This window comes from Thalia democratica, chromosome 5, assembly GCF_965202585.1.
Source record: "Thalia democratica chromosome 5, ktThaDemo2.hap1.1, whole genome shotgun sequence".
Taxonomy (NCBI): Eukaryota; Metazoa; Chordata; class Thaliacea; order Salpida; family Salpidae; genus Thalia; species Thalia democratica.
Genome location: NC_139169.1, coordinates 24673892 through 24687862, shown reverse-complemented (window position 1 = coordinate 24687862; position 13971 = coordinate 24673892). Strand labels below are relative to the sequence as shown.

Sequence of the window (13971 nt, the reverse complement as noted above, 5' to 3'; positions counted from 1 at the left end):
TTTATGAAACCACAAATATATAACGAAAAATATAAAAGAAAACGTAACAAGATTACAAAAACTAAAAGATTAAACTAAAATTGCAAAATGAGTAACACAATTAATTTATAAAATAAACTGAATCTGAATCTAAAACTTAAGCTGAAGAAGCGAAACTGAAGGAAACTTAAATTTATTCACTGTTGTCACGCGAAACATGCCCTGTATCGCAATTTGGATCAAAAATACAATCTCTAAGCGCTGAACCTCTCAAAAAAAAATTCTCAACAGAGTATGAAAAATATACTTGAGAAAAAGTAGTTTTTAAATTTTTAATGTTTTTTAAACTAGAGGACCTAACTGTAACACTTCCATTGATAAAATTGATACGACCTGATGTGTTATCATATTTTTCATCAGACTTTGCAAAATACTTTTTAAGTTTATCAACTTGTAACCATAAACTACCTCAATTTCATTGTCTTTCTTAAATTCATGGTCAATTTCGTGCTCGAAGTTTTTGAAAAAATAGAATTTGTGATTTTTTTTAAAGTTTTTTTGATCTACCGTAAAGCAATAACTAGTATCTTGGTACAATTCTAATCTAACTCCTTCAGGCCAAGCGTAATTAGTTTCCTCGAAAAGTTCCCTTACCGCAGTTCTTTTTAGATTGTTATTATCGTTATAATCTATTTTTCCCATAGGGAAATTGATTCTAATTTTATTATTTTTATCTCTATAATAAACAAATAACAATTCGCCCTTACCCTTCTTGACGCGATGTAAGATTACCCCCGCGCAGTCTAACCTTTTTACATTGAATTCCCAGTTAATTAAAAAAGAATCTCCCCGCTTGTGTTTAAATTTAACCTTAAATAAGTTATTAGCTAAATGGTGTTTTGCATCGTCGTTTAATTGATCAATAAAAATTTGCTTAGCGTAACGGTCGAAACTTTTGTATTTTTCATCAACTAGACTGTATACTTGTTTTTCGATAATGTTATAAACATTCAAAAAGTCATGCCAATCATCTTTTGAAAATTTTTTATTAATAAAATCTATAAGTTTTTGTTTAAGTTCATTATCGTGTTTATTTTTGAAAGATCTAGATACGTTGTTAACCTGATCTGTTACGAAAAAGGACGTTCCACCCGCTTCTTGTTGTGGTGCTCGATCCCGCTGGAGTTCCGCATGCGTCATTTGAACACCTTGGACAACCTCCTCCTCACCAACTATATTCGTAGTTTTAATGACGTCATCCGGTATAAATTTTGTCCTAGATGGTATTAAATAAACGTTTTTTATATTTATTTTACACAGAAAAGTTTAATATGGGGTTGCCAAAAACAAATTAGTTAAAACTAGGATTGTTTATTGGATTGATTTATTGGACTCCAATTAAATTTGAAATTGTACATATTTAGAGAAATCAAAAACTGTACATTGTTTGATTAAAAAGTATAAAGTTACAACTTAACAATAAATAGCAAAGCCTAGACTTCAATAGGTTCCTTAAGAAAGCCTCAAGCTAAAAACTCAAAAATATCAATCTATTAAAATTGATGAGTTTTTAAAATATTTTCTTTGAAGCTTTCTTAAAAATGGTTAATCTTTATGTTGAAAATTAAAAACTTCAATTGTAAATTAATTAAAATATATGACTATTGCTAGCAAAACAAAAAAAAATCTGATGGATACTTCTCGTTATAAAGCTTTTTAAATCTACAGAGTATTTTAAAAACTATTGTAAAATATGGCATACGTTATTCTAAACAACTAACCTTCTTTGCATGATCAAAGTGATATTATATCTCCAAATAACTTAGTACTTTAATAATACAGAGCTGTTTTGATATAAAAACTATAACTACAGCATCAATAATATAGGTAGAAAAACTACCTTCTACAAAAAAATTAATCTAATAGAGTTTTAATTTTTTTATTCAAACTTATTTTTAATATGAAATTACATTCAGTTTAATAATTTCAGTTGAAAAAACATTTAACAACACAAGTTTAAATTAATGATCAAAAATATGAAACTAATATACAATGTTATAAGATAATAAAATCTAAATGTGAACTAAAAACTAAATAAATAGAAAATAAATATGCAGTGTCTAATTAATAATAATTTTAGAAATAATTTCAATGAAATATTTATAGGTTATTGTTTAGAAAAATAAAAAAGTACTTTATAAATACAATTATACTTAAACATGAATTTAACTTTTGAAAGATTTTAGTGTTCAACCTAATCAATAATTTAGTTACATAAAATTGTCATATAATGTATTGTTTATAAAATAAAAGTGTTTAATAACTACTTTAATTTACTTATTACAAAACTACAGACTGTATATCAGTGTTGTTATAGTGATTCCAACATGATTCCACCATGATTCCAACATAATAATTCATGCATTGTAAAAAAAGAACAAGAAAAAATTGTCAACAAAAAAAAATATACTGTTAACTAGATGTACTTACAACACAAGGTTTTCTAGAGAAATGATTCAAATGAAAAATTAATATTCTTCTAAAATCTTATTTGATTGTTTACGTCACAAATAAAAACATAATTTAGTTTATGCGCGGTCATATAAGCCCGCCTAATGTTTATGCAAATTTTCCCTTTGTTAGAAACTTCAAAACTTATACCTTTCGATAGCTGAATTTTTTTTGATCTTTTATGTAAATTTTATTTTACTAGTCTAAGCATTGTTTTTAAATTTACAGTGTTTTATTTTAAAAACAAATAATGCCACCATAAAACTTTCTTTAAATTGTGCACAACTTTTATTTGTAATAATAAAAGTATAATTCTTGTTTAAACTTTTTGGTAACTCAAAGTGAATAAAACCATTTTGAGTTGTTATGGTGTTTTTTTTTCGGTTTTCTTTTAACAGTTGATTCTAAAACTACAAATATATCAAACCAAATCTGAGGCTGCTATTTGATATTAATAATCCTTAACTAGACTTTTAATTTGAATTGTCTTTTTTGATATATATTCAAACTTGAAAACTTAAGTACTGACATCAAAGCGCCCAAAAAATCTGAATCCAATGGATTTGGTTTTGTATATTGTGATTATAAAGTACGAGAGAGGCAGATATAAGCAGGCCAAAAAAAGGACTGAAACCAATAAGTCAGGGCTTAAAAATTCAGACCTTGTTACAAAACACTTTTAGTATAAACTATTTTTTCTTTGGACATTAACCTTAACCTTAAAAGCTTTAAGTATTTTGGCAATTTAGAACAATTAAAAAAGCATAAGCTTAAGATTTCAGGAAAAATAATGTTTTACAAAAAGTTTTTTTCAAAAAAAGAGACAATTACCGCTCACGCGGTACAAAGCTATCTGTTAAAAGGTATGTACTTAATCCGTAAACATATCAAAAATGTGATTTTTTTTTGTCGATTTTTCATATTGTTGCAATTATAGAGAAAATAATTAAAAATTTGTAACTTAAAACACTTGTTCATTCACATTTTTTAAAAATTGACTAACTTGATAACTTTTGTTTTAAATGTCATAACATATATCATGAAAAATTTGTTCACTCAATAAACTTAAATATGTTTTAGCTTTGACAATTGATGAAATAAGAACTGAAACAGTTATAAGCAATTTCGGAAAAAATTGTTTGTCATATAAATAAAAACTAGTGATGTGAATGATAACAAAAGGGTAAGTAAACATACAGTATTTTTAATGTATTTTATATGCACATCATTTTTTAAAACAAGTGTTTTTTAAACCCATAAAGGTGTTTATAAATCAAGAAACTTATTTTATGATGTATTTTAACTATATTTTATCTTCTTTTTTAAATTATTAGGCTGTTTTAAAGTATATAAAGTCTAGCACGGGACTTGAACCCCTGATCGTTAAATTAAAAGTCCAACGCTCTACCGACTGAGCTACTCATGCTCACGATGGGGTATACTTAATTGTGTTTAAAAAGCTATCTCCGGCTCTTATGACGTAATAATAGTACAAATTTATGGAACACATGCAAAATCCACCCGCGATCAAAATCCACCCAGTCAAATTCGGGAACCGCTTAGCAATCGAAAGTAAGGGTTAGGGGTAACAGTGATAGTCAAAAACAAATAAAAAAATTGATGAAAAAAAGCAAAAAGTATATAAAATAAAATAATAAATACAGGAAATAAAATTAAAAATTGGGTGGATTTTGAACGCGGGTGGATTTTGATAGTATACCTAATTTATTATAAATAGAACATTTAAAAGTGCTATATAATTTATATTTTACTTTAGCTTCAGCTTTTAAATATTATCAAACTTCTTATTTTGGTTGTTTTTTAACACTAAAATGAGTTAAAAAACTAAAAGTAGCATATATATATAATTTGTATAAAGTTGTATAAAAATTGAAAAAACTATGCTTTTACATAATTATTATCAATTAAAAAACTTTTGATCTATTATTATCTAATAGAAAAAAACGATAACTTGTTGAAATATTTTAGACAAATATTACACATCATTAATAAAGGCATCTGTAAGAATAACATAGATTATCGACACAAATTACACCGACTTATATTATCTAAAATTAATAAAACACAAAATTTCTCACCTGTTAGTGTTTCTATTTTCTTTTTAAATTTTTAGAGTTTGCCCACTATTTTCTTATTGTTCTTTTTCAAAACTCTTTTTATATCTACTTTGAAGTTTTGCTGTGAATAAAGTTAGCTGTTCAAAAAATTGATGGGAATTCTAAATAGCAAATACATAGATGTGTTTAAAATATTTTTTTAACCAATAAATGTAATTATACTAACAAGAAGTTTGTTTTGACATGTATATACAAATTACATTTTCTCCTTGTTAAAAAAATTCAAATCTTTTTTTAAACCTTAAAAGCAGCCTGAAAAAACTTGAAACCCTGATCAATGTGTAAAAAATGATTAAACTTCAGCTTTTAAAGATTAAACTTTTTTATTAAGTTTTTATTAAACATGAAATGAAGTTTAACAAATTAAAAGTGGTACATATATATTGCTAGTTGTTGCATAAAAACTATATTAACATAAATATAAGCAATTCAAAAACTTTAGAATCAATCTTACCTACTAGACAAAAAAAAAAAGTATTTTTCAATAGTTCACAAAATTATCATAAATCGTTTATAAAAGCGTTTCTATCAATATCTTAGATGAACATTATATGACACAAACATCAACAATTAACTTTGTCTAAAATTAAAAAAGATGGCGCTGTTAGCTTCACTGTTTTGAGGTGCAATTTCCTGACGTTGAACTTTGATTGCAACAGGCAAATCAAATTGTTTCAATTTTTCTCATCCGTCAGGCAATCGCACCACAAAACAGCTACTGGACCGCACCGCTACGGTGAAGCCAGCGCCGTGGTGCGGGTTACCCCCTTTTTGTTTCGTGTGGCGGGGGTTCACCGGGTTTCCCCGGTCATATAGGCCACATTGTCTTTTAAAGAATTATTTTTTTAAAAATCTGAAAAAAATAACGATTTGGCAAATCGTATGGAAAATTACATCAAATTTTTTTTTAATTGTCTCATAGGAGGTCACTACGTTTCGGCGCTTAGTGAAAATTCAAATCACAAGAAAATGACAAATTCAGAAAAGGTGAATAACTTGCAATATATTTTTAAACGTACAGTTAGACTTTATAAATTATTTACATACAAATTAAATTCTTTAGGTTGCATTTGCAGTTAATTAGCTTGAGCATTTAAAAGGCTTCAAGCTATACGGTATTTAGGGCATAAAAATTATGGTTAAATATTACAATAAATAAACAAATAACGTACTTTTTATATTAACGTTAAAACAACATTTTTTTCTATTACTTTTGTATTTTTCTATTCTCTTTTTTTTTTTTTTTGTTTACGTTTGTTTTCAGTTTTTTTTTTTTGCTTTTATTTTTTGCTTTTTTTATTTTTTTTTTGTTTGCGTTTTTTTTTTCTTTTTTATTTTTGCTTTGTTTTTATTGCTTTTTGTTTGTTATTTTCTTTTATATTGCTTTTTTTTCTTTTTATTAATATCATTTGCTTTTTTAGTTTTTTAATGTTGTTTTATTATAATGGGTTTGATATGTCTTAGTCGATCATCTACTTAAGCACCAATATCATCCACCATACTAAGCCTCCTATAGCTAGATTACAGGTAGTAACAACATTACCCGGCAGTATAGTATACGTAATTAGTTCATTTATTATCTTAAATTTAGTTATGTAGTATTTTTATGCCCTTTAATCTTAGATTAAAAATATGTAACCTAAAGAATTTAAATTGTAAGAAGTAATTTTTTTTATTAAATTAGATCGTTAATATAACAGTAACTTTTTATATTTTTCTATATATCATTTATGCAATTTTGTCATTTTAAGTGGTTTTACAACTCATTATGCTACGAAACGTCTTAACCAACTTAAATCTAATCATATCAAGAAAAAAATAATTTAACTTCTTTGTATTTAAGTTTTGAAATTATAAATGAATTAGAATTTTAGAATATAAATTTATGAAACCACAAATATATAACGAAAAATATAAAAGAAAACGTAACAAGATTACAAAAACTAAAAGATTAAACTAAAATTGCAAAATGAGTAACACAATTAATTTATAAAATAAACTGAATCTGAATCTAAAACTTAAGCTGAAGAAGCGAAACTGAAGGAAACTTAAATTTATTCACTGTTGTCACGCGAAACATGCCCTGTATCGCAATTTGGATCAAAAATACAATCTCTAAGCGCTGAACCTCTCAAAAAAAAATTCTCAACAGAGTATGAAAAATATACTTGAGAAAAAGTAGTTTTTAAATTTTTAATGTTTTTTAAACTAGAGGACCTAACTGTAACACTTCCATTGATAAAATTGATACGACCTGATGTGTTATCATATTTTTCATCAGACTTTGCAAAATACTTTTTAAGTTTATCAACTTGTAACCATAAACTACCCTCAATTTCATTGTCTTTCTTAAATTCATGGTCAATTTCGTGCTCGAAGTTTTTGAAAAAATAGAATTTGTGATTTTTTTTAAAGTTTTTTTGATCTACCGTAAAGCAATAACTAGTATCTTAGTACAATTCTAATCTAACTCCTTCAGGCCAAGCGTAATTAGTTTCCTCGAAAAGTTCCCTTACCGCAGTTCTTTTTAGATTGTTATTATCGTTATAATCTATTTTTCCCATAGGGAAATTGATTCTAATTTTATTATTTTTATCTCTATAATAAACAAATAACAATTCGCCCTTACCCTTCTTGACGCGATGTAAGATTACCCCCGCGCAGTCTAACCTTTTTACATTGAATTCCCAGTTAATTAAAAAATAATCTCCCCGCTTGTGTTTAAATTTAACCTTAAATAAGTTATTAGCTAAATGGTGTTTTGCATCGTCGTTTAATTGATCAATAAAAATTTGCTTAGCGTAACGGTCGAAACTTTTGTATTTTTCATCAACTAGACTGTATACTTGTTTTTCGATAATGTTATAAACATTCAAAAAGTCATGCCAATCATCTTTTGAAAATTTTTTATTAATAAAATCTATAAGTTTTTGTTTAAGTTCATTATCGTGTTTATTTTTGAAAGATCTAGATACGTTGTTAACCTGATCTGTTACGAAAAAGGACGTTCCACCCGCTTCTTGTTGTGGTGGTCGATCCCGCTGGAGTTCCGCATGCGCCATTTGAACACCTTGGACAACCTCCTCCTCACCAACTATATTCGTAGTTTTAATGACGTCATCCGGTATAAATTTTGTCCTAGATGGTATTAAATAAACGTTTTTTATATTTATTTTACACAGAAAAGTTTAATATGGGGTTGCCAAAAACAAATTAGTTAAAACTAGGATTGTTTATTGGATTGATTTATTGGACTCCAATTAAATTTGAAATTGTACATATTTAGAGAAATCAAAAACTGTACATTGTTTGATTAAAAAGTATAAAGTTACAACTTAACAATAAATAGCAAAGCCTAGACTTCAATAGGTTCCTTAAGAAAGCCTCAAGCTAAAAACTCAAAAATATCAATCTATTAAAATTGATGAGTTTTTAAAATATTTTCTTTGAAGCTTTCTTAAAAATGGTTAATCTTTATGTTGAAAATTAAAAACTTCAATTGTAAATTAATTAAAATATATGACTATTGCTAGCAAAACAAAAAAAAATCTGATGGATACTTCTCGTTATAAAGCTTTTTAAATCTACAGAGTATTTTAAAAACTATTGTAAAATATGGCATACGTTATTCTAAACAACTAACCTTCTTTGCATGATCAAAGTGATATTATATCTCCAAATAACTTAGTACTTTAATAATACAGAGCTGTTTTGATATAAAAACTATAACTACAGCATCAATAATATAGGTAGAAAAACTACCTTCTACAAAAAAATTAATCTAATAGAGTTTTAATTTTTTTTATTCAAACTTATTTTTAATATGAAATTACATTCAGTTTAATAATTTCAGTTGAAAAAACATTTAACAACACATGTTTAAATTAATGATCAAAAATATGAAACTAATATACAATGTTATAAGATAATAAAATCTAAATGTGAACTAAAAACTAAATAAATAGAAAATAAATATGCAGTGTCTAATTAATAATAATTTTAGAAATAATTTCAATGAAATATTTATAGGTTATTGTTTAGAAAAATAAAAAAGTACTTTATAAATACAATTATACTTAAACATGAATTTAACTTTTGAAAGATTTTAGTGTTCAACCTAATCAATAATTTAGTTACATAAAATTGTCATATAATGTATTGTTTATAAAATAAAAGTGTTTAATAACTACTTTAATTTACTTATTACAAAACTACAGACTGTATATCAGTGTTGTTATAGTGATTCCAACATGACTTCTTTCCAACATGACTTCACTTAAAAAGTTTATAATACTGAACTTTACTTGTATAATCTTCTTTTTTAAAGACGTTTTACTATTTGCTTTTAACCATTGCAGTTATGTAAGTTTGTTAAAATTTTATTTTGAACTTATATTATTTTTAACTATAACATCAAATGCGGATTTAAAAACCTGTTCTAAATCTACAAAATAGTTTATAAGATTTAAAGTGATTTTGGCCTAAAAATTTTATTAAAATATTTTTTTTTTTTCTATTAGTAAAACATGAAATTTTTTTTAAACTTAAAAACCACCATGATTTAAAAAAAAATGGTTGTACCTTTTTATTTAAATATTTCAGGAACGTGAAATATTGAAACAGTGAAAATACTTAAATTTTTTTTCAATCAAAACTTAAATCACACCTAGAAAATCTACTTTTCATTACTTAGTTTAAGGTTATAAAATTTTAAACCTTAAGTTTAAGCTTTAACATAACTTTATTTGAATATAAACTAAATACAGAGCATTTATAGTTATTTAGTTAATAAATGATTGTTTTAATTTTTATTTGCACAAACTTTTCGATGGTTTCTTAAAAAGGGTACTGAACACTGGCTTAAGTAAAAAAATTTTGAATTTTTTTGAAGTTTAAGAAAGTTTAAGACTTTTAAAAGCATTTGAAATGCCGTAGACAGTTTATTCACCGTAAAGCATTAACAAAAAAGTAAATAAATTACAACTATTGTTTAATAAATTTTATATTTATTTTTTTATTAATGCTTGTTATTTTTAGTCGCAGTCGTTTAGATAACACAAACTTAATAAACACCAATTCTTTTTGTTATATACCAAAAACAAAAGTGTTTAAAATACTTTTGTCTTCTCCTTTATACTCAGTTAAACAATTAACTTACAATGTAAAAAGTTTTTCTTATAGAACTGCCTGCTATCTTTGTTTGTTTAAAATTTATTTTAGAAATTCAAACGATTTTTCTCTCACTAAATATATAACTTTCTAACTTTTCTGCATCAGTTTATATGAGGAGAAATACATTTCCAAAACATCTCCAAAATTTTCTGTCCTCTGAAGACCGGTTTTTTGCTGGTTGTTTTTATCGGCAAAAATTACACAATTTTCCAGTGAGTTTTTTTTTTATGTTTTAATTAGTCTTAAAACAATAAATACAATTTAATAAATTTATTTATCTAAATAAAGTTTACTAAATGTATTTTATAACTAATTAGCTAATCAAAGTAAATTATAAAAAAAATCATTACAGTTTGCACACAAAATTACTTCAAAATAAACTGGTGCACGATAGTGTACACAATTTTTTTTCGCGTGCACGAAACGTTTAGGGTACATGAACCTCATTTAGGGGTGAACGAAATTTTCAGATTACACAAAAAAATATTTTAGTCTTCGCATTATTAGTTTTAGCGACATAGTTCAGTTAAGTATTAAAGTTAAATCTAGCCCTGGTGTTTGATTGGCTTTTATTTTTTGGCCATTTTACTCTCATGATCTATTTTGTAATTAAACAACACACATAAATTATTGTATAATTATAATTGTAACTATTATTACAATGCAATTAAAAAAATAAAACATACGTAACAACTTATAAAACAATTTAAGAAAACAACACAACTGTTGCGTTGAACTTTAATAAATTCCAATAAATAAGGACTTATTTGTCTTTAAAAAAACGTGGTAAATTATAGACTTCTTTTAAAATGAAGTAGAAAGAAGTATAAAGTTCTTTAAAGCCTTATTTTAGAAAACAACATATAAACTATAAAAATACGAAATAAGCTAAAATATGCAAATTAACATAAACTTTAAGCAATTAACCGATAAACTATTTTTTTCTAAAAATAACGTAAGTTTAAATTGTTGTTAACTTTGATTAAACATCTTAGGATTTTTCTTCAAATTTTAAATTGTTGTTTACATTAATTAAACGTGTTAGTTTTTTCTTTAAGTTAAAAACTTTGTTTACATTGATTAAACGTATTAGTTTTTCTCGTTAAATTTTAAATTGTTTATTACATTGATTAAGCGTTTTAGTTTTTTCTTTTAATTTTAAATAATAGTTTTATAGTTTACCAATAATGACTTAGGCCCTGGTCATAATAAACACTGATAGTAAAAAAAATTATGGTAAACCACTAAGGTTGGTAAACAGCCAAATTGTAGAAACTTAAATTATACATATCATAGTTGTATAGTTTCTCCTTTGACAAAAAACATGATCTAATAAATGTTGTTATTATATCACACTCTATAATTTTAAAGTAAAAGTTTCCAAGTCAGCATTAGTTTGGAGAAGATGGACACTTCTACTACTAACCAAAGTTTGTAAAAGTTGTATATTTTGTTATTTTTAGATTTAAAGTAATATTTAAAGACACTCATTTCTAACTATGATTGGGAACAATTCTATATATAGGTATTTGAAGTGTACAGGGTTGAATAAACAACACTGTTTAAACAACCCCAAGAACATATCTAAATCAGTAAAAGATAAATAAATCCTTGTACTGGTGAATTAACCTTCAACCTAATACTAAATAGCCTGATTAAACAACCAATATTTGACCCTAGTTTCCAAACTAAATTGTTGGTCTACATGACTATTTTATTTAAATTGGTAGCAAAACATAATGTAAAGTTTAGCTAAATGTAATTGAATTATAATTTATGCTATTCATCAAGTTGTACTATATTGTATTGCAGATGTTTGCCCACCTAAAAAGTGTGAAGTGGTTCAATCCTAGCAGCTATAATAAAGGTAAATTTTGTTTTTATTGCAATTTAATATATCAAAAGCTCCTATACAACACATATGTTCCTTAATATAATCTTGTTTTTAGTTTGGTTGTGCTGTTCTAAATATCATGACAATATAAATAATTCCTACAAAGTTTTAAAGAAAAATTAAGTATTATTTACTATCATATAACTAAACTATTTGTGTGCAAAGTTTGATTGGGTATAATAAATAACTTTTTGACTTAAAAGTCAGATGGTAAATAAAAATTTATTTTGAAATAGAGTTCCATTGCGGCAAATTTTAAAGTGCAAAAATAGAATTGAAAAAAGTGACAAGCCTAATGAAATGCAGTAAATTTAATATAGTTTGCTAGTTCATATCAGTTTTATAATAGAAAAGTACATCATATGTTTTTCTGTAAATATCCTTCCAAATATTTGTCACCATATTTAAACAATCATCCATTAATAATGGTTGGAATGTACTTTGTTTTTTATTTTTTCTCATCATATTATATTTTAATTGTTTCCTTTTGAGACTAGCTCTGACTTGGTAAGTATTCTACTAATTATTGCATGAGTTGGCTTTTTTTTAGTTCTCAGAGCTAGTTTTTATTTGTTAAAAGTTCTAATAAAAAGTCTTTTAAAGAGTGAAAAAACTTTTTGTTTTAATAAGATAGTGTAAAATAATAAAGTCCCCATTATTATTGGTTTATGTAAACTATATTATGTATTTAAATTTTCAAGTATATGACATCCAAAAACTAAAGTTTTTTTTTCACAAGTATAATATAATTTGTATAAATAATCATTATGTTTTGGAAATTTAAATTATGTGGTGCATTGGAAATATTTTAAGAAATATCCAGACTGGTATTAATACCATGTTAATACATTTGGTATTTTTTTGTGTACTTCAGTATAACAAGTCTTTATTTTTCTTGAGTAATTAAATATTACTACTTGACTAACATAATTTTTTCACTATTTATTGTTTTTAATTTAACATAAGGCTAATTGATAAGTTTTAAGTCACTCAGATTAGATTGGCTTCAATGCTTCAAAAGCCTGTCATAGATAAGCCGTAGTATTAAAAAAAAACAAAATTGTTTGTCTCTTTTATTGCTTTAACACCTTTTATGTTTATATAAGTAATTTACAAATTAAAGTTTTAAGGTTACAAGTGTTGATTATAACTTGTTATTTTTTCTACATTTTATATGTGTTGACAGGTTTTTACAACTTTAGAATGTGCAAGGGTCTTGAGGAAATTTTGAGCAATGATGCACATGAATCATCTGTAAGCACACAACAACTGGACCTCAACCCAGGAAGGTCTCTAACTGCTCACTTAGGGCAGTAACAAGGTAAATATGTTATAGTTCTTGCTTTTGTACTAATAGCTACAATAAATCATAAAAAGTTAAATTTAGAGAAAGTAAAGGTGACAATGTTATCTAAATTGAATTAAACTCATTCAGTGATGTTTATAAGTGATGTAGTTTATAATTAATGTTCATTTTTGACCTAATAACTGGAATAGAATCTAGTATTGCTTTTAACTCAACAGAATGTTCAAATAATTGCAAGTAAAAATTATCATTATTGTTAATATTAAGTATATTTATCATTATCATTTTTCATTTAACATAAAAATTAGTGTGGTCATTACAAGTAAAAAGTAAAATTTAACAAAAAAACTTTAAACTTGTTTTAAAGACTAATGAACATAAGCTAAGAATGTTTTTTAGGATGCGAACTAATTTATTAAATAATTAATTAAATATTTAAAATATTGTTACAACAAAGTTAGATTTGCTCACTTTGTTAGTACATCACTTTGAGTATTGTGATGGTTTTAAATGTTAAAGTTTGGCCAAAAGAAAACTTATTTGTATTCCAATGTTTTTCTTAAACTCAACGTTTTTTAATTTTAAAATAATAGAAATCAACAAAAGGCTATGATTAAATTAAATAGAAGACCATACTTGATTATTTTTACCCATCCACAATTTTATACAAAATATTATAAATAAGCTTGATGACAACTTACCACTAAAAAATTATTGTTTCCTAAAATATTAGCAAGTTTGCCACTAAAATTAAAAAGCAAAATGAATTTTTTTTTTAATCTAGCATCAGGGTTGCCACTCGGTCAGGAAAAGTCAGGAAATCAGGAAAAGTCAGGAGAAATTAAAAAAAAAGAAAAAAATCAGGAAAAAATGGGGGGTTTTAAAAAAGTCAGGAAAAGGCAGGAAATTTGATAAAATTAAAAAAAAAGTCAGATTATGTCATTTTAATTTTACAAAATTCCTTGTTTTCC

At 25.4% G+C, this 13971-nt stretch overlaps 1 protein-coding gene across 1 annotated transcript in view; it reads right to left on the bottom strand.

Annotated features, from left to right (window-relative positions):
• LOC145836354 (kelch-like protein 6) overlaps window positions 1–7690 on the bottom strand; it is a 116689-nt gene extending 108999 nt beyond the window's left edge. Inside the window, exon 1 of the mRNA XM_082944164.1 lies at window positions 7613–7690. Coding sequence (XP_082800290.1) covers window positions 7613–7690 — 78 coding nt within the window. The remainder of the gene's footprint in view (window positions 1–7612) is intronic.
• Window positions 7691–13971: the final 6281 nt, after the last annotated feature.